The sequence below is a fragment of the Cetorhinus maximus genome, chromosome 2, assembly GCF_964194155.1.
Source record: "Cetorhinus maximus chromosome 2, sCetMax3.hap1.1, whole genome shotgun sequence".
NCBI lineage: Eukaryota > Metazoa > Chordata > Chondrichthyes > Lamniformes > Cetorhinidae > Cetorhinus > Cetorhinus maximus.
The window spans coordinates 37889846-37912120 of NC_135880.1; the positions used below are offsets into that span (position 1 = coordinate 37889846).

The window sequence follows — 22275 nt, forward strand, 5'->3', positions numbered from 1 at the left end:
AATCGAAAACAAAAACAAAAATACCTGGAAAAACTCAGAAGCTCTGGCAGCATCTGTGGAAGGGAGCACAGTTAACGTATCGAGTCCGCATGACTCTTCAACAGAACTAAGGAAAAATAGAAAAGGGGTGAAATATAAGCTGGTTTAAGCTGTGGGGGGGGTTGGGACAAGAGAGCTGGATAGAGGGCCGGTGATAGGCTCTTCAGTCCCCAATTCGAATTCTTCAGATAATAGCTACACTGTTTACACAAGCTTGTCCAACTCCTAATTCATTGTGTGAGCCTGGCTAGGGAGCATTAATAGATTATTAAACGATGAGGTATAACAGTTGAGCTGTTCTTGCCCAATCTTCAAACACATGCACTTTTTAGCATGGCTTAGATAGCTATTGCATGCAGGAATGTTATCTGTTCTTTTCTCTCCCTATCCCTTAACCCACAATGTACCATCTTGGCTCAGGTGATCTAACTTGGGATAGACTGGTAATTAAAGCTGAGATTTTTGGCTATAGATTGGTGCCAGTTGAATCAACAGGAGAGCATTGACCCTTAATTGATGCTTAACCATATATTCATTCAGTTGCTTTTCAAGGAGGCTGATGTAGTAACCATTTTATTTGGAGTCTCTTTCACGTCCAAAACTCCAATGTTTTGGGCACAGAAACAAAAAATCCTGATCTAAAATACTGTTTGAAATGTAATTACTTCAAATTTCTGAACAACAGTATTGTGTTCTCAGATCTTCACTGTTGAGTTTCAGCAGACTATCTGACTTTCAGAAGATTACAGTCACGCATAATCCTGTCCTTACCTGGCTATCCACATACACATTTTCCAGCAGCAGCCATTTGGCATCAATTAGAAGGAGGAGCTCTTCACAAGAACAATACAGTACTAGTTTCAGCATTTTACAACAGCTTGCATGCTTCATAGGAATGCTTACTAACAAACTTTGACACTGAACCACATAGAGATATTAGGACACGTGACCAAAAGCTTGGATCAAAGCGGACAGATTTTAGGGAGTATCTTAAAAGAGGAGAGTGAGGCAGAGATTATGGGGGGAATTCCAGAGTTTAAAGTCTATGCAGCAGAAAGCATTGTTGTCAGTGACACAGCAATTACAATCAGCCGTATGCAAGAGGCCTGAAATAGAGGACCACATAGATCTCAGAGGGTTGCAGGCTGAAAGAAGTTAGAGATATGGAGGGGTGAGGCCATGGAGGCAGTCAGGCAACTGACTCAGTCTGCAGATGATGCCACATGGGCTAACAGCCAGAAATGGAAACAAGGGACCTTTTCAGAATTGGAAAGAAAAGCCATTGATCCAGGTGCTGTGCTACATTCAGAAAGCACATTGATTTCCTTTCCTTTTCTTTAGTATTGCAGACAAAGTCTTCTATGCATGCATGAATAGTATTAAGATAAGGTAAATTAGCCAAAGTTTAAAGCCCAGGGGCTCCATTTTTAAAAAATAGGACTGTATTTTTCTACGAGCGGATAATTTGGTTAATATTATTCACTTAGAACTTTTTTCTATTTGATCATAAGGTGGGAATGAGAGTAGAGCATCCAGCTCAGCCTTTCATCTAGGTCCATGCAGATTATTTTCATAGCGAATAGGAAATTATTATGGAAAGTAAGAAAGAAAATGTCCTTGTAACATTTAACCAGTTTTAGAGAAAAGGCAAACAAAGTGCCAAATCACCTAGGAGAATTCAAAGTTAATAGAGCATTTAGAGACCCTAAAAGGATGAAAATCTTTATTGGATGAATTAAAATTCAGTATGCATTTCTAATTTCTATGGAAATTGTGTCCACTGATATTACTTGAAACAAAAAAATCTAGCAGCATCAAGATATGTGGAAGGTTAAAGGAAAGCTTTGGATTAGAGTGCCTATACCATCCTAAACAGTTAGCCAGAATCAATGGAGATTTAGCATTTCCCAAATGTAGTGATACTGGATATATCCACAAAACAATAATGCGATAGAACATAGGAAATAGGAGTAGAACATTCAACCCCTCGAGCCTGCTGCACCATTTAACTAGATCATGGCTGATTTTCTACCTCAATGCCATTTTCCTGCCCTATCCCCGTATCCCATGATATTGCTAATATCTAGAAACCTATCGATCTCTGCCTTGAATATACTCAAAATATATGTTTCTAGAAACAATAATTTGGGACAAAATTAATAGTCACATGGACAAATATGGGTTAATTAAGAAAAGCCAGCATGGATTTCTGAAGGGAAAATCGTGTTTGACTAACTTGCTAGAGTTGTAAGTAACAGAGGGTTGATGGTGGCAATGTTGTTGAAGTGGTGTACATGGACTTCTAAAGGCATTTGGTACAATGCCGCACAACAGACTTGTGAGCAAAACTATAGCTCATGGAATGAAAAAGACAGTAGCAACATGGATACAAAATTGGCTGAGTGACAGGAAAAAGTAGTGGCTAATGGATGTTTTTCAGGCTGGAGCAAGGTTTGTAGTGGAGTTCCCCAGGGGTCAGTGTTGGGACCCTTGCTTTTTCTGACACATATTAATGACCTAGACCTTGGTGCACAGGGCACAATTTCAAAGTTTGCGGATGGTACGAAACTTGAAAGCATTATGAGCTGTGAGGAGGATAGTGTAGGACATCACCCACTCCATTAACTTGTCTGTGCCCTTTTGATCATGTGGCAGATGAAGATCAGTATGGAGAAATGTGAAGTGATTTGTTTTGGTAGCAAGAACATGGACAGACAATATAAAACAAAGGGTTCAATTCAAAAAAGGGTGTTGAAGCAGAGGCACCAGGGTGTACATGTACATAAGTCATTGAAGGTTGTGGAACAGGTTAAGAACATGGTTAATAAAGCAAACAGTATCCTAGACTTTATTAATAGGGGCAAAGAGTATATGGAAGTTATGTTGAACATACATACGAATTAGGAGCAGGAGAAGGCCATTCGGGCCCTCGAGCCTCTCCGCCATTCATTAAGATCATTGCTGATCTGTTTGTGGTCTCAACTCTACTTTCCTCCCTACCCCAGATAAGTTTAGACTCCCTTGTCAACCAGGAATCTATCTAAATCAGCCTTAAAAATATTCCGTGAATCCGCCTCCATCGCTGTCTGGGGAGGAGAGTTCCACAGAGTCGTGACCCTCAGAAAAATTCCTCCTCATCTCTGTCTTAAATGGGAGACCCCTTATTTTTAAACTGTCCCCTAGTTCTAGTCTCTCCCACAAGAGGAAACATCCTCTCAGCATGCACCCTGTCAAGTCCCCTCAGGATCTTATATTTCAATAAGATCGCCTCAATCTTCTAAACTCCAATGGATACAGGTTCAACCTGTCCAACATTTGCTCATAAGATAACTCCCCTCATCCCAAGACTCAGTCAAGTGAACCTTCTCTGAACTGCTTCTAATGCAATTATATCCTTTAAGTAAGGAGACCAAAACTGCACGCAGTACTACAGGTATGGTCTAACAAATACCCTATACAGCTGTAGCAAAACATCCCTACTTTTATGTTCCATTCTCCTTGCAATAAACAACAACATTCCATTTGCCTTCCTAATCACTTGCTGTACCTATACACTAACTTTTTGTAATTCATGTACTGGGACACCCAGATCTCTCTGTAGCTCAGAGCTCTGCATCCGCTCCCCATTTAAATAATATGCTGCTTTTTATTCTTGCCAAAATGGTGAAGTTCATGTTTTCCCAAGTTATATTCCATCTGTCAAATTTTTGCGCACTCATTTAACTTATTTATATCCAAGCTTATCGTCTTGCATTCATCAGGACAGTCGCAAAAATACCAATGTCAGGAGAAGCAACAACTTTATACTGTACGAGAAGAGAGTGCTGATTGGATGGCAAGTGATTCCTTCACCTTTGCAAGTACTGTAGAGAACTTGCATATCGATAGCAATGCTGTGTCCATGTGCTCATTTGACATTGCTAGCCTATTCACCAATGTCCCACTTAAGGAAGCCATAGAAATTTGTGCTGCAGCACTATATCATGTGCTATCTGGATCCGCCACCATTGCCTGAATCAGTATTCATTGAGCTTATGAACTCGGCAACCCATGCAGTTGTGTTCAGCTTTAACCACACCATGTATGCCCAAATAGATGGTGTTGCCATGGGATCCCCTCTAGGCCCAGCTTTTGAAAACATCTTTGTTGAGTCCCATGAGGAACGTGCCTTCGATGGAATGACGCCTAATCTCTCTTGCATATTTCAGCTATGTGGATGATACGTTTGCTATATTTAAATCCGTAGCAGCATGTAATAATTTCCTTGCATGCCTTAATGGGCTCCATCCTGTGCTCAAATTCACCTTTGAAATGGAGCAGTCAAATAAACTCCCTTTCCTTGACGTACTAGTTGAGAAATCTGCCAGGGGTTTCTCTACCACAAGTCTACCTTCATTGGTCAATACACGCGTTGGGACTCTTACAGTTCCTTGTGCTATGAAATTGGCCTTATGGGCATCCTCAAATAGGGCCAAAGACATTTGTTCACCATGCAAGCTTGATGCTGAAATAGGGCACATCAAAGACACCTGCGGGATAATGGCTATCCTGATCAGATCATTTTGCGCTGTATATCATGCAAACTCATGAGCAGGCCTAAAGCTGCCACTTTCGGCACTGAAAAGTGTCTAGTCTACTTCTGATTACCCTGGAAGGGTAAGGTAACTCAAACATTTGAGCAGTAGGTGAAGCTAGCTGTTTCACGCTGCTACTATGCAGTAGCAGCACGAGTGGTATTTGCCACTAACAGGATGCTGCTGTCAAGCCAAAAAGATGTTCTGCCTATTGCAGACAAATTAGTAATGTCATATATGAATTCCAGTACCAATGTGATGTTAGGTATGTAGGCCGTATGTCCTAAAGACTGGCGGACTGTATCAAACAGCATGTCCCTTCTGCTTTTCGCAATGGGCAAGGTACAGACCATACCCAACCAGCCCGTGCTTGCAAAACTCAAAACGCAGTGTCCAACATTAGATGTGATTCCGCAATTGGGCAACATTTACTAAAGGATCTTCAGTGTCGTAAGAATTGCGCTGACCATAGAACCATAGAAAGGTTACAGCACAGAAGGAGGCCATTCGGCCCATCTTGCCCATGCCAGCCCGGGGACACCCAGGTGCCCTTTCTAATCCCACCTTCCTGCACCTGGCCCATAGCCCTGCAGCTTACAGCACTTAAGGTGCAGATCCAGGTACTTTTTAAAAGAGTTTAGAGTTTCTGCCTCTACCACCAACTTGGGCAGTGAATTCCAGACACCCACTACCCTCTGCGTAAAAAAGTTCTTCCTCGTGTCCCCCCTACACCTTCTGCCACTTATCTTGAATCTGTGTCCCCTGGTTATAGAATTCTCCACCAAGGAAGACAATTTTATCCTGTCCACTCTATCTATTCCCTTCATAATTTTGTACACCTCAATCAAGTCACCTCTCAGCTTTCTTTGCTCTAAGGAAAATAACCCCAACCTATCCAGTCTCTCCTCATAGCTACACTTTTCTAACCCTGGCAACATTCTTGTAAACCTCCTCTGCACTCTCTCCAGAGCTATTATGTCCTTCCTGTAATGTGATGACCAGAACTGCACACAATACTCCAGTTGTGGCCTCACCAGTGTTGTATACAATTCCAGCATTATATCCTTCCTTTTATATTCTATACCTCTGCCAATGAAGGAGAGCATTCCATATGCCTTCTTTACAACCTTGTCTACTTGAACTTCTGCCTTCAGGGACCTGTGTACTTGTATGCCAAGATCTCTCACTTCATCTACCCCTCTTAGTATATTCCCATTTATTGTGTAATCCCTGTAACTGTTTGACCTCCCTAAACGTATGACCTCACACTTCTCTATGTTAAAATCCATGTGCCACTTTACTGCCCACTCCACCAACCCATCTATATCATTTTGGAGATCAATTTAAGATTGTCAGTTGGGCTCGCAGTGTTGGAAGCTACATATATTAATACACAGGGCCCTTTTCTTTGCAGACAGAAAGAACATGTACACACATTGTGTCTGCTTCAGCTAAATGAAATAAGTGACAGTCATTCACTGGTTCATTCCTCAAGGCAAAGCCTTGACAATCAGGGACAAGCTGCCTGGTTTAAATTCCAAACAATGTTTGGCAGTTAACTGTCAGTCAACATTAACCGCTGCATTCTCCATGGCAACGCCTCTACCAGAGTCCACTTGCAAACCAATCAGCACTCTTCTCGTACAATATAAAGTTGCTTCCCCTGACATTGTATTCTTGGTGATTGTCCTCATGAGTGCAAGACAAAAAAACTTTGACAAAATGTTTTCAGCAATACTCAAATTCTGTACTACCAAACGACTATCTATATCCCTTTGCAGACTCCTCATGCCCTCTTCACAACTTGTTTTCCCACCTGACTTTGTGTCATCAGCAAATTTAGCAACCAGACATTCAGTCCTGTCATCCAAGTCACTGATTGTAAATAGTTGAGCCCCCAGCCCCCTGTGGAACTCTGCTCGTTACATCTTGCCAACCCGAAAATGACCCATTTATGCTTACTCTGTTTTCTGTCTGCTAACCAATCCTCTATCCATATTAATATGTTAGCCCCTACACCATAAGCTCTTATTTTGTGAAGTAACCTTTGATGTGGCACCTTGCCACATGCCTTCTGGAAATCTAAGTACACCATGTCCACAGGTTCCCGGTTCCTGCTTTCTGTTTCTCTCCTATCTTGAATAGGGAGGTTACATTTGATATTTTCCAATCTGATGGGACTTTTCCAGAATCTAGGAAATTTTTGAAAATTAAAACCAATGCATCTACTACTTCTGTAGCCACTTCTTTTAAGACCCTAGGATGAAGTTCATCAGGACCTGGGGCTTTCCAGCTTTTAGTTCTAATAATTTTCTAAGTATGCTTTCCCTGGTCATTGTAATTATTTTAGTTCCTCGACTCTTTTACCTCTTGATGCACACTTATTTCTGCGATGTTATTTGTATCCTCTGCAGTGAAATGGGCAAAATACATGTTCATTTCATCTGCCATTTCCTTAATTTTCCATTATTAATTCCCCAGACACTCTGTTGAGGGCCAACATTCACTTTGCTTACCCTTTTCCCTTTTAAATACCTTGTAGAAACTCTTACTATCTATATTTATATTTTTAACTAGCTTTCTCCTGTACTCTAATTTCTCGTTCATTTTTTTTAGCCATTCTTTACTCTTTTTTCTGTCCAATCTTTTTCCTGTTTTAATTTTTGTGGAATTGTATGCTTTTTCTTTCAATTTGATGTTATCTTTTAACTTCCTTATTTAGCCATGGATAGTACGTCCTTCCCCTAGTCTTTCTTTCTCACTGAATGTATCTTTTGAGTGTTACAAAATATTTCCTTAAATGTTTGCCACTGCATCTCGACTGACTTATCCCCTAACCTAATTCCCCAGTTCATTTTAGCCAGCTCTGTCTTCATACCCTCATAATTGCCCTTTTTTAAGTTCAAAACACTAATCTTCGACCCACTCTTCTCTCCCTTAAACTGAATGTGAAATTCAATCATGTTATAATCACTGCGACCTTGGGGCCCTTTTAATATGAGATCATTCATTAATCCTGTCTCATTGTATATTACCAGACCTAGAATTGTCTGCTCTCTGGTTGACTCTAGCATGTGCTGCTCTAAGAGCACATGCTCCCTAATAGCACTGTGGATGTACCTACACCACACAAACTGCAGCAGTTCAAGGAGGCAGCTCGCCACCACCTTCTCAAAGGTAATTAGGGATGGACAATAAATGCTGGCCTACCCAGCAAAGCCCACATCTGGTAAATGAACAAAAAAAAAAAGAAATTGTCCTGAAACTACTATGAACTCATCTTCCAATCTTGCCAATCTGATTCACTCATTCTACATGTAGATTAAAATCACCCATGATTATCACCATACCTTTTTCACAAGTCCCCGTTATTTATCCCTGTATACCCTGTCCTGCAGTCTGGTTACTGTTAAGGGGCCTATAAATCACCTCCACAAGTGGCTTCCTTCCTCTATTTCTTATCTCTGCCCAAACTGATTCTACATCTTGATCTTTAAAACTAAGGTAATCTCTGTCTATTGTACTAATGTCATCCTTAATTAACAGAGCTACCTAATCCACACTTTTCTAGCTTCCTGTCCTTCCGAAATGTGATGTGTTATGACCACAGCCGGTGTTAATTGCTACGCAAGCCAAATCCCAGAGGGAAACATGGCTTATGGACCATACCTTTTTTTTATTCTGAAAGCGAGAAAAAGACATACCAATCTCAGCAGTAAGAGGTCCAGTAACACTTTTGGGATTTGTTTTTTAAGTAGAAGTTTTATTAACGAGAATAAAAGAAAACTTAAGCACACAAGATTACAGTTACACAATTAAGGTTAACCTTGCAAAACATACCCACAAAAACTCTACATGGTCAAACCCACAAGTAAACACCTTGCAGGCAACACTCCCTTATAGATGTTTAAATATGAAATCCGTTAATATTATCCAAGGCAAACTGCTGTAGCTTCAATAAAGGCATACCACATGACCTCTACTCTTTTCCACTCTGCGGTGGAATCCACTTCAGAATAAAACTGCCTGTTGCAGCCCAAGACTTTTCTGGCTTGACTGGATGACTGGTTCAAACGGCATCCTCTTCCAGCCCAGAGCTCCAGCTATCTCTATCCCAAGTTCTTCACAATAACTCTAAAATATCTTTTCCCCCTTTCATCTCCAGTTCCATTGTTCTTACATCTCTTTGAAACTCAAATCCTTCCAAATGTAAAATCTTTTATGTCTCTATCTTGTTTTTGTTTTCAGATTAATAAAAAATAATATCCCCACTATTTGTTTATCTGTGGAACTGCTGCAAGATGCAAACCTGTTTCTTGTCAACTCTGAATCCCCTTTGATATTCAGATAAACTCCCAACTTATAAAACTGCAGATGATAGATCTAACCTATTTACTTGTACCTCAAACTTAACACCCCTATCCTTTTCATGTTTCAAACCCCCCAGACAACCTGACTCCTATTAAACTCTGCCCAGTTTAATTAAACCACACATACACACCCAAGCTTACTTTATAGATTAACACAATATTCCCCAAAATATATTTTAAAACGCCATCCATTCTCTCACATGTACCCTTGAATATTCCGGTCCCAGCCTTAGCCATTACAGAGACATGAATGCAAGATAACAATCAGATCATACATACAGTAAGTCCTCATTTTATGTTGCGGTTGCATTTTTGAAAATTGTGACTTTAAATGAAACAACTTTGTGAATCATTACTCCCCATAGATTCTGTCGGGCAATTCTCGTCTGGAAAAAAACAATGTACAAATTCAAATACTGTACCATACATGTGCAGCACTGTGCATTCTTAGCTGAAATAACTTGCAAAATAAAATAAATCACTAAGTATAAAAGAAATCCTGTATAAATTAAAATTAGGTAAAACTGACCAGCCTCCAGACATTTTAAAACATCCAATTTCACTGCAATGCTGATGGCTTTTCTTGTTTTCTTTGCAGCAGCAGGTACACTGTTAGCACTCAGTGGGAATTTTTAAAATTCATTCATGGGGTGTGGGCTTCGCTGGCTGGGCCAGCATTTATTGCCCATCCCTAATTGCCCTTGAGAAGGTGGTGGTGAGTTGCCTTCTTGAACCACTGCAGCCTTTATAGGTACACCCACAGTGCTGCCAGGGAGGGAGACCCAGGATTTTGACCCAGCAACAGTGAAGAAACGGCGATATATTTCCAAGTCAGGATGGTGAGTGACTTGGAAGGGAACTTCCAGGTGCTGGTGTTCCCATCTATCTGCAGTACTTCTCCTTCTAGATGGTAGCGGTCTTGGGTTTGGAAGGTGTTGTCTAAGGAACCTTGGTGAATTCCTGCAGTGTATCTTGTAGATGGTACACACTGCTGCTACTGTGTGTCGGTGGTGGAGGGAGTGAATGCTTCTGGGTGTGGTGCCAATCAATCCGGCTGCTTTTTCCTGGATGGTGTCAAGCTTTTTCAGTGTTGTGGGAGCTGCACTCATTCAGGCAAGTGGGGAGTATTCCATCACACTCCTGACTTGTGCCTTGTTGATGGTCAACAGGCTTTGGGGCATCAGGAGGTGGGTTACTCGTCGCAGGATTGCTAGCCTGTGACCTGCGGTTGTAGCCACAGTATTTATATGGCTAGCCCAGTTCAGTTTCTGGTCAATGGTAACCCCCAGGATGTTGATAGTGGGGGATTCAGTGATGGTAGTTGGATTCTCTCTTGTTGGAGATGGTAATTGCCTGACACTTGTGTGGCGTGAATGTTACTTGCCACTTGTCAGCCCAAGCCTGGATATTGTCCAGGTCTTGCTGCATTTGGATATGGACTGCTCCAAGTATCTGAGGAGTCACGAATGGTGCTGAACATTGTGCAATCATCAGAGAACTTCCCCACTTCTGACTTTATGATGGAAGGAAAGTCAATGATGAAGCAGCTTAAGATGCTTGGGCTGAGGACACTATCCTGAGGAACTCCTGCAGTGATACCCTGGAGCTGAGATGACTGACCTTCAACAACCACAGCCATCTTCCTTTGTGCTAGGTATGACTCCAAGCAGTGGAGAGTTTTCCCCCTGATTCCCGTTGACTTCAGGTTTGCAAGGGCTCCTTGATGACACACTCGGTCAAATGCGGCCTTGATGTCAAGGTCAGTCACCCTCACCTCACCTTGGGCAGCTATCTCATTTAGGACCCGGCCAGCTCGGTCAGTAGTGGTCCTACCGAGCCACTCTTGGTGATGGACATTGAAGTCCCCCATGCAGAGTACATTATGCGCCTTTGCCACCCTCAGTGCTTCCTCCAAGTGGTGATCAACATGGCGGAGTAATGATTCATCAGCTGAGAGAGGCCGGTACGTGGTAATCGACAGGGTGAGATTGCTGTTGTCATTTCCAGTGGCTAAGTCGATGCCGGGTGGTATGTTCAGTTTAATTCCTGGCTTATGTTTGAAAGTAATTCAAAAACCTCACCAACATCAGGCACTCCTGAAACTTCACAATCTAAATCAAATTAAATTAAACTTTTTGCTTTTTAAAAAAAACAACTCTGGCTTTGGAAGCTGCTGGGGCTATTTTTGTTTAAAAAAAATGGATGGTGAATACAATAGGAACATCCTTCTGAACAATGGGCCGTTCAAGTCACAGGACCCAATATTAGATGAAGGTAGCCAACAGCGATGACGCGCACTGCGCGATGATGGTTGGCGATAATGATGCACGCACCAAGGAAGGTGAGCAGCGATGACGTGAGGAAGGCGATGACGAAACGATTCTAAAGCAGAAATTGCAACTTAACTTGGGGAAACCAGAAACCAGACCATAAACAAGAATGACTTTAAAACCAAAATAACTTAAAGCAGGGCAATGTAAAACGAGGACCTACTGTATTTCTATTTGACGTGTCAGTTCCTCTGTTTTGTTATGAATGCTACATGCATTCTGATACAGAGCCTTTAACTGTCTTTTTACCATTTTTTGCAATCTCTGGCCTTATCTGCTGGCACACACTTAAGTTTGTACGCTCTGTTCCTTCCTGCCATGCTCTGATTATGACTTCTCTTACTGCTATCTTGCTCTCTTGTCTTGTTTTCTGTCTTTAATTGATCACATCTTCCCACAGTTGATCTCTTGCCTCACTATATAATTTAAAGCCCTCCCTACTGCCCTAGTTATATGATTCACCAGAATCACTGATCCTAGCACAGTTCACGTGAAGACCATTACAGTGGTACAGCTTCCACTTTTCCCAGTACTGGCGCCAGTGCCTCATGAATCGAAACCCATTTCTTCCATACCAATCTTTGAGCCATGCATTCAACTCCTTAATCTTAGTTACCCTATGCCAATTTGCTTGTGGCTCAGGTAATGAGAGATTATTACCTTTTGAGGTTTTGCTTTTTAATTTAGTCCCTAGCTGCTCATACGCCCTAAGCAGAATCTCTTCGCTAGTCCTAGCTATGTCATTGCTACCTCCATGGATCACATCCAATGGTTCCTCCCCCTCCCACTGTAGGTTTTTCTCCAGCCCAGAGCAGATGTCCCGAACCCTAGCACCGGGCAGGCAACGCAGCCTTCTAGAATCTCGTTCCCTGCAGCCGAGAGCTGTGTCTTTCCCCCTGACTATACTGTCCCCTACTATCACTACATTCCTATTTGCTCCTCCTGATTGAATGGCCACCTGTACTTTGTACCATGGTCAGTTCGATTATCCACCATGCAGCCCCCACTTTCAACCAAACAACTTGCAAGCACCTCGAACCTGTTGGACAGTAGCAAAGGCTGAGGCTCCTCCACTTCTGCCTTTTGGGCCCCAATACCTGCCTCACTTGCAATCACACCCTCCTGTTCCTGACCACTGACCAAATTAGAAGATCCTATCCTAAGGGGTGTGAGTGCTTCTTGGTACAAAGTGTTGAGGTAGCTTTCCCCCTCCCTGATGTGTCACAGTGTCTGCAGCTTGGCCTCAAGTTCAATGACTCTGAGCCGATGCTCTTCCAGCTGCAGACACTTATTACAGATATGTTTGCCCTGGATTGCACTGGCATCCAGGTTCCCCCACATTCTGTAGTTGCAATACATCACCTGTCCTGCCATCTTTATGTTAATTAATTTATGTTTCTTAATTTATAATTAATAAACACTAGTACTCCCAATAATCTTTACAATTGTTAGTAAAGCTTCTTACAACTAATAAAACTTTACAATTACTAATAGATTACACGGGTTTTGAAGATAAATGAGCACAATATTCACCAACCAATCATTTACTTGTTTTCCTCTGATGTCACACTTTTGATTTTTTTCAATGCTCTGCTTTGGAGTCACAGACTGGACTAGATTGGATAGCTCTTCTAGGTGTTGCTGACTGTCTCCGGATCCTCCTTTTGCCTGCTCTAAGACTCTAGTTCGGCCTCAGCTGGAGTATTGCGTCCAATTTGGCACCGCACTTTAGAAAGGATGTGAAGGCCTTGGAGAGAGTGCAGAAAAGATTCGTGAGAATGGTTCCAGAGATGAGGAACTTCATCATAAAAGATAGATTGGGGAAGTTAGAACTGTTTTCCTTGGAGGAAAGAAGACTGAGAGGAGATTTGTTAGACGTATTCAAATTCATGAGGGGTCTGGACAGAGTAGATGGGGAGAAACTGTTCCCACTTGTGAAAGGATCGAGAACAAGAGGGCACAGATTTAAAATAATTGACAAAAGAAACAAAAGTGATTTAATAAAAGAACATTTTCATACAGTGCATGGTTAAGCCTCGGAATGCGCTGTGAGAGTGTGTGGTGGAGGCAGGTTCAATCGAAGCATTCAAAATGGAGTTAGACTGTCATCTTGAGAAATTTTGCAGGATTTTGAGGAAAAGATGGGAGAATGGCACTAAGTGAGTTACCCAGTCAGAGCTGGTGCAGACACAATAGGCCAAATGGCCTTCTGTGCTGTAACAATTTTGTGATTCTGTGATATATATACTCAATGACTGAACATCTGGGTAGAGAAATTTCCTTGTGGGTAATCTATTGAAGTTGGATAAATGTTTTCCTCTTGATACTGAGGCTCCAGGAGTAATGCTAATGACCTCTAAGCATGGTCCTTTCATTTATGCTGTGCAGCAGTGCCTGTGGTGGGATTGGAGAGCCAAGAATAATTACTCTTGGGACCACACGAAAGTTGGATCCAACATCTTGTTGAAGGTGTAAAATTTGGCTGCTGCCAACAGTGTGATATTATTATAAAAGCACTTGGATATTGACATTTTGAAAGCTTAGATTCTCCTTGAGGAAAATTGAAATACCCTAATATGAATGAAGTATATCTCTTTTTAAAAAAAGCTAATATCATTACAAGATGATTGTAAAAGTTGCGTTTTGGTTGAAAATGGTCATGTGAACTCTCTGATGAAATCTGAAGTGGTGCCAACTTCCCTTCAATTATATCAAAATATATCTTATGTGCATCTTGTAGTCTGTTTCAGACTGACATTATGCCTGTTATTGCCTAAAAAAAAACTGTTGCTTATGGGAAGTGATGGGGAATTGCATACTTTCCTTATTGCATCCTTTGGAACCACAAAGACTGAATGATATTCTTGGTGCCTCAAAAAGCTGAATTGATAGTTTACACACATCTGAGAAAGGAATGAAACATCATCTGTTTATAAAATCACAATATCAGGTCCTCAAAATATTCTAAAGCACTTCACAATTAGTGGATTGCTTTGTGAAGTGCCACCTCTAATAATGTATAAGCTTATGTGGCAAGGGCATTAATGATTATGGAACCAAGACAGGTAGAAGGAATTGAGGGTCAGATCAGCCATGATCAGACTGAATGGCTACAGGCTCAAGAGGCTGATGACCTACTCTTGCTCCTATGTCTCTGAGACATATGGCAGCCAGTTTGTGCATAATAAGATCCCACAGACATCAGATGAATGAATGACCAGGTAATCTATATTTGGCAGTGTTGGCTTAGGGACATGTGGCCAGGACATGTGAAGAAACTTCCTGCGCCCCTTCCGATAATGTCTTGGAATCTCTTGCATCTTCCTGACCAAGCAGAGGGCGTAACAGTATGATGTTTCATCCAACAATTGCAACCTAAGAAAATGCAGCATTCTCAGTACTGAACTAAAATATCAAAATTCTATAGTGGGGCTTGAAAGCATGATCTTTTGACTGAGGTGAGAGCTTTACTAAATGAGCCAAGCTGATACTTAAAGAATCAAATATTTCTGGGTGTCTGGTATTGTATTTGTCAGCGACCACTTTTGACTGTAACTCTTAGTTATAATGCCATTATCTTTCTAACATGAAATTATATTAAAATTCAAATCATTTTCCTTAAGTGCAACTTAATAGTTTTGGAGACTTCAATGTGAACTTGAAAGGTGATAAGAGCAGGGAAGTAATGACTTTGAATTTGCATTAACTATTTTTTGCTGCTCTGATAACGTGTATAAAGCTACAGGTATTTGTTTTGAGCACAATTTGAACTGCACTTTTTAAAAAAAAAACCTTAGTGAATAGCATGGTTATTTTGCACTTTGTAATAATCTAGATTAGATATTTTTAGCCATCGCTGATGATGGTGCAATTTTAGCAATCTGCTAAGGATTGTGTTTTTTAAAAAAACGTTCAAAACAATGCTCAGTTTCTAATTAACATTAGCTTTGTGTCATGAGTAATGCTTTTAAATGTATCTGCTTTTTCCATACTTGACCCCGACTGAAATGGCAACATGGTTTAATTTTAAACGTGTGTGTATTATATGAAAGTAGCATGAGATGCGGTGACATTTTCTAACCTCACTTTGTGCGTCTAGAATTTGTATTTGGGAGTATGTTAGGATAATCTGGGATAGATTATTAAATTTGGGCCAAATGCCTTCCTCTTCCTTAATTCTCTGGTGAATAAGATACTTAAATCATTTTCAACTGAGCTAATAATTTTACAAATTCCAGCTCTTTCATCTTTTTGTCTTTAGACTAAAGCTTAATCTACAGTCCTGTCTTTGCTAGTAATTTTTAAAAATTCATTCGGGGAAGTGGGCTTCACTGGCTAGACCAGCGTTTATTGCCCATCCCTAGTTCCCCTTGAGAAGGTGGTGGTGAGCTGCCTTCTTTAGCCGCTGCAGCCGATGTAATGTAGGTACACCCACAGTGCTGTTAGGGAGGGAGTTTCAGGATTTTGACCCAGCGACAGTGAGGGAACGGCGATATATTTCCAAGTCAGGATGGTGAGTGACTTTGGGGCGGGGGGGACTTGCAGGTGGTGGTCGCATCTATCTGCTGCCCTCGCCCTTCTAGGTGGTAGTGGTTGTGTGTTTGGAAGGTGCTGTCTAAGGAGCCTTGGTGAATTCCTGCAGTGCATCTTGTAGATGGTACCCACTGCTGTACTGTGCGTCGGTGATGGAGGGAGTGAATGTGGATGTAGTGCCAATGAAGCAGGCTGCTTTGTCCTGGACGGTGTCAAGCTTCTTGAGTGCTGTGGGAGTTGTGCTCATCCAGACAGGTGGGGAGTATTCCATCACGCTCCTGACTTGCCCCTTGTAGATGGTTTTGGGAGTCAGGAGGTGGATTACTCGTCACAGAATTCCTAGCCTGCTGTTGTAGCCACAGTATTTATATGGCTAGTCCAGTTCAGTTTCTGGTCAATGGTGGCTCCCAGGTTGTTGATGGTGGGGGTTCAATGATGGTAATGCCATTAAACGTCAAGGGGTGATGGTTAGATTCTCCCTTGTTGGAGATGGTCATTGCGTGGCACTTGTGTGGCGTGAATGTTAGTTGCCACTTGTCAGCCCAAGCCTGGATATTGTCCAGGTCTTGCTGCATTTGGACATGGACTGCTTCAGTATCTGAGAAGTCACGAATAGTGCTGAACATTGTGCAATCATCAGCGAACATCCCCACTTCTGACCTTATGATGGAAGGAAGGTAATTGAAGCAGCTGAAGATGGTTGGGCCTAGGGTACTACCCTGAGGAGCTCCTGCAGTAATGTCCTGGAGCTGAGATGACTGAAGTCCAGTAATGATTATATTGAACTTTTTGATTTCATTCTATCAGTAAAATGGTTAAGGAAATGCATGCTAACTGTCATCTTTTAGAACTTTTTTGGGACAAAAAGTTTAATTTTTAGATATTTGGGTGTTATTGCTTATAAAATTGTTCGCTTAATTTATGTACTTTTTAAAATTGTCATTGAGGTTGGGAAGTTATTCAGTTCTTGAAAAGCTTTTGAGTTGTTAATTTTCTCTAGCCCCAAAGAGTTCATTGCAGCACTGCAATGCAGAAGATTAATCCATTTTAATTAAACAGAGTAGTTTAGTGTCTTTTGGTGGCAGGAGTTGGACAGGAAACTAAGAATAGGCATAAATGGGCCATTCTCAAAATCTATGGTATATTAATGACTTAGACAAAGAGATGGAATGACATATTTAAGTTTGCTGATGATACAAAGCTAGGTAGAAATGTAAGTTGAGAGGATATCGCAGAGACTGCAAAGAGATCTAGGCAGGCTAAGTGAGTGGGCAATAAGATGGCAGTTGGAGTATAATGTGGGGAGGTGTTGAGGTTATTCATTTTGGTTGTAAGAATAGAAAAACAAATTTTTTTTAAAAGAATATTTTTAAATGTTGATGTTCAAATAGACTTCAGAGAAGGGACTCAGAAAGTTAGCTTGGTTAGAAAGGTACAGCAAGCAATTAGGAAAGCAAATGGCTTGTTGGCCTTTATTGCAAGGGGATTGGAGTGCAAGAATAAGAAAGTCTTGCTACACTTGTACAGGGCTTTGGTGAGACCACACCTGGAGTACTGTAGAGTTTTGGTCTCCATATATAAGGAAGGATATACTTGCATTGGAGGCAGTACAGTGAAGGTTCACTGGATTGATCCTTGGGGCGAGAGGATTGTCCCATGATCAGAAGCTGAGTAAATCTCTGGAGTTAAGAAAAATTAGAGATCAAAATATTCTAAGGGGCTCGACATAGTAGACACTGAGGTTGTTTTCTCTAGCTGGGGAATCGAGAACATGGAACAGTCTCAGGATAAAGGATTTATCATTTAGGACTGAGGGATGAGGAGAAATTTCTTTACTCAAAAGGCTGTGAATCTTTGGAATTCTCTACCCAAGAGGGTTGTGGATGCACCGTTGTTGACCATATTTAAGGCTGGGACAGACAGATTTTGGGATATGGGAAGCAGGCGGGAGTGTGAAGTTGAAGCCCAAGATCAGCCGTAATTGCATTGAATGGCAGAGCAGACTCCATGGGCCATATGCTCCACTGCTGCTTGTGTTCTTGTGAGCAGAGTTACTACAAAGGTGTTCTTGATTTACAGTTAAATCGTAACGAGTCGCCTTCTATGATTCACATCCTTCTACTGCTGCAAATAGTCTGCGGAGCTACACATTTTTATAACTTGATCCAGTTTTAGAAGCTGACCACAGGCACAATGGGTAGATAAGTTTTGTGGCCGGTTGTCAAGAACAGACAACAAAATACTGGAAGGGGTCTATTGAGGAAAGTTGCATCGTGGCCTCAACTTGGGATGGGATTAGGGGAGGTGCATATTCAAAAGGGAAACATGAAAGCCCAATTCTTTTTATACTTATGAATTAACAACCTCAGGACATTCCAAAGCACTTTGAAGCCAATTAATTACACTCTGAAATGTAGTCTCTGTTAGGATGCAGGGAGTCATGGTGGCCAATTCATGGACAGCAAGATCCCACAAACAGCAATGACGTAAATGACCAATTAAGCTGTTTCTTTTAATGGTGTTGCCTGGAGGATAAATGTTGGTGAGGGCATCTGGAGAACTCCCACACGTTTTTTGGAATGGTTCCGAGGGATCTTTTATGTCCACCTGAGAGATCAGGTGGGCCTTGGTTCATCATCTCATCTGAAAGATGGCACCTCCAACAGTACAGCACTCTTTCAGTTTTGCACTGAAATGTCAGCCAGGATTATATGCTTATGTCCTGGAATGGACTTGAATCCACAACTGCCTGACTCGAGAGAGTACGGCCATTGAACCATAGCTTTAGCCCTTCTGATCTTTTTCAACTTTCAGCAACACTTTCTATATTACATATGATTATCTTCAATCTTAAGATTCAATTTCATTGTAATAATATATCCCAGGATCTCTACTTGACGCACCCCATTTTGGCGTATTGGAATATATTTGCTCATCAGCTGTAGCACTCTTCTCAGAATTACAAGGTTCGGGTTCAAGCCTCAGGTGCTCTAGTGCAGTTCTGAGGGAATACTGCACTGTCAGAGGTGCCATCTTTTAGATTAGATGTTAAACTGAGGCCCTGTCTGCTTTTTCAGGTAGACCTAAAAGATCTGATGACCCTATCTATTTCAAAGAAGAGCAGGGAAGTTATCCCTGTTGTCCTGGTCGATATTTATCCCTCAAAAAACTTCACAAAAACAGATTCCTTAGGTCATTATCACGTTGCAGTTTGTGGGAACTTGTGTGCAAATTGGCTGCTGCATTTTCGACATTAAAACAGTGACTGCATTAAAAGTGACTAGACTTCGAAAGTACTTCATTGGCTGTAAGGTGCTTTGAGATATTTAGCGCTCGTGAAAGGCGCTATATAAATGCAAGTCTTTCTTGAACAGCAACAAAATCTAACTGCGTACATTTGTTTATATATACTTGGTAGTTGACCACATCTATTATTTTTTGGCTCTTTACTGGAAGTAATGTGCTAAATTTGCAGTGCACTTTACTCTCCAGACAGCAGAGTATTAGCCGTTTCTACTGATGTCATGAGCTTGTGTGCTCCACGTATCATCTATTTTGTGCGCATATTTACTATTCTATTTTGCCAGTGATAATTCAAAATACAAAGATGTATGCGTTATGACTGGGATTTTATGATTTTATGGTATTTGCGGGCTGGAACTATTTCTTTTGATTTGAGGCTTTAGCTACCATTAATTCAAGTACACTGTGGAACAGTGAACTGTTTCAGCTATGCCACTAATACCATTACTTCTTGTGTACTAATAACACGTTCCTGAGGTGAAAATAGATGTTTCTTGCTGAAATAAAGAGACATCTTTGTTGAAGCTTTTTGTCTTGCATTCATCAGGACAATTTGCAAGAATACCAAATGTAAAGGGAACACCAATTTATACTGTATGAGAAGAGAGTGCTGATTGGTTGGCAAGTAGACTCTGATTGGTAGAGACATTGCCATGACGAATGCACCAGTTGATGGTGACTGACTGACTGACATTTAACTACCAAGCATTGTTTGAAATTTCAACTAGGCAGCATGACTCTCTGACTGGTCAAGGCATTGCCCTGAGGAATGAACCAGCGAATAACTGCCACTTATTTTGTTTAGCTGAAACAGGCGCAATGTGTGTACACGTTCTTTCTGTCTACAAAGAGCAGGGCCTGAAGTATTAATATTTGTAGTTTCCAGTCAGAGTCCACTTGCCAACCAATCAGCATCCCCTTCTCATACAGTATAAATTGTTTAATAAAGGCAAAATACTGTGGATGCTGGAAATCTGAAACAAAAACAAAAAATGCAGGAAAAACTCAGCAGGTCTGACAGTATTTGTAGAGAGAGAGACAAAGGTAATGTTTCGAGTCCGTATGACTCCTCATCAGCTAAATTGTTGAGTTCAGTATAAATTGTTTCTCCCTTTACATTTGGTATCCTTGTGAATTGTCCTGATGAGTGTAAGACCCATGAAAAGCTTTGACAAAAATGTCTCTTTTCAGCAATACTCAAGCTCTATACTACCAAACAACTATAAATATGCTTCAGGCAAAAAAAAACAGCTCTTGGGTCTCAAAAGTAGCATTGCAGACAATGCAATACACTCAAAGCCTTAAACATGGGGAAACAGGATCTAATCCTTTGTACTTTCCTGAAGCTTTGGTTTTCTAATCTAAAGCCATTGTTCCAGCTCTAATGCTACACCATTTGGTTGGGCACTCATTTTAACGGTTAGACTGTATTTGTTGTTACTTCAATTCATCCTGAAGGGAACAGAATCATATTGTCTTAGCCAAAATTAATGTGCACAGTTTTTGAAATAACTTTCTTATGCATGATAAAGACCATGAAGATGAACCTGCTGGTTTCCGCTCTCTTGTTTCTGAGCTCCTGTAGACCTCTGTCTTTCACAGGCTGAACCTCCTGCAGTGAGCACACCGTTCGATCAATAACTCAATAACTTTTTTCATGCGGTAATTATCTCTGTGATATTACTTGGACAGTGCATTTCTTTATTACCCCAAAGATAAAAGCTTTTTATGCCAACTGCAGATCCTTTTGTTTTTTTAAAATAAAATAGGTAGACTTTGTATCTGAATAATGAATATAAACTTAAAAAAAACATTTGGGTTAATTAATAACAATATATTTATTGAATTGGTTTAAACATTTTGATTTTGATTTTCAAATATGAAGAAGCAGTGGAAACTCTATGATGATTCAAATTATTGCTGGCAATTCTAAAAGTGTTGAAAAAGGATTGAATAAATTGTCGGTATCTTAACATCTGAATACAATATATCACAATTCAGTTCAAAGCATGAAAGAGAACAGGTGGTATTTGGAGTGTTTATAAAAGCTTGATCCTCTCCTTTTTTTCAGCCTTATTTACCCCCTCCGTGTCCTGTTTTCTTTGTCTTTAGATGGAGGTTCTGCAAGAATCACGGATGATGATCCCAGATTGTCAGCGTCGATTGGCAACTGCCCACAGTGACCTTGCACAACTATTGGTGAGTCTGTGTTATTTTCAGTTTGGCATTTTCTAAGAACGTGATGCCCTTTCTATATCTAGTATATGTATTGGATTGAGGAATAGATATAAAACCGCAATTTTAATCGATGTAGTCACTGTAAATTCATACATTCCACATTTGATATCTGAAATCATATTTAGCGAGTGTGTAGTTTGTTTCTTGAACAAACTGATATTTTCTCTACAAAATTCAACTTTTTTTATTGGTTCATGGAATATGGGCATTGCTGGCAAGGCCAGCATTTATTGCCCATCCCTAATTGCCCTTGCGAAAGTGGCGACGAGAGACCACCTTGCACCACTGCAGTTCAATTGGTGTAGGCATTCCCATTGTGCCATTAGTTGGGGAGTTCCAGGATTTTGACCCAGTGACAATGAAAGGAATGAGTATCTGTTTCCAATTCATGATTATGTGTGAATTGAAGGGCAATGTGGAGGTGGTGGTCTGTGTCTGCTGCTCTTGTCCTCCTAGGTGGCAGAAGTTGTGGGTTTGGAAAATGCTGCCGAAGAAGCCTTAGCAAGTTGCTGCATTGCGCATTGTAGACGGTACACGCTGCTGACACCATGTGTCAGTGATAGAGAGAGTGGATGTCGAAGGTGGTGGATGGTGTGCCGATCAAGTGGGCAGCTTTTTTCTTGGGTGGTATTGAGCCTCTTCAGTGTTGTTAGAGCTGCACTGATACGAGCAAGTGGAAATTCCATCATACTCCTGACCTGTGTATTGTAGTACGCAGGTGATGAGCATTAATTGGGGTTTCACTTCAACACGCCTAAAGAGCTACGGTGTCAGCTGTGGCTCAGTTCATAGCACCCTTGCCTTTGAATCAGAGGGTTGTGGGTTCATGTCCCACTCCCGGAAACCAAGAACTGTGATTGTACTTGAAAGAGTTGCAATCTGTGACTG

General features: G+C 41.1%; 1 protein-coding gene across 1 annotated transcript in view; it reads left to right on the forward strand.

Annotated features, from left to right (window-relative positions):
* Positions 1–22275, forward strand: part of tbca (tubulin cofactor a) — an 83750-nt gene that overhangs the window by 53747 nt on the left and 7728 nt on the right. The window contains exon 3 of the mRNA XM_078563412.1: positions 21262–21348. Within this exon, the coding sequence (XP_078419538.1) occupies positions 21262–21348 (87 nt within the window). The remainder of the gene's footprint in view (positions 1–21261; positions 21349–22275) is intronic.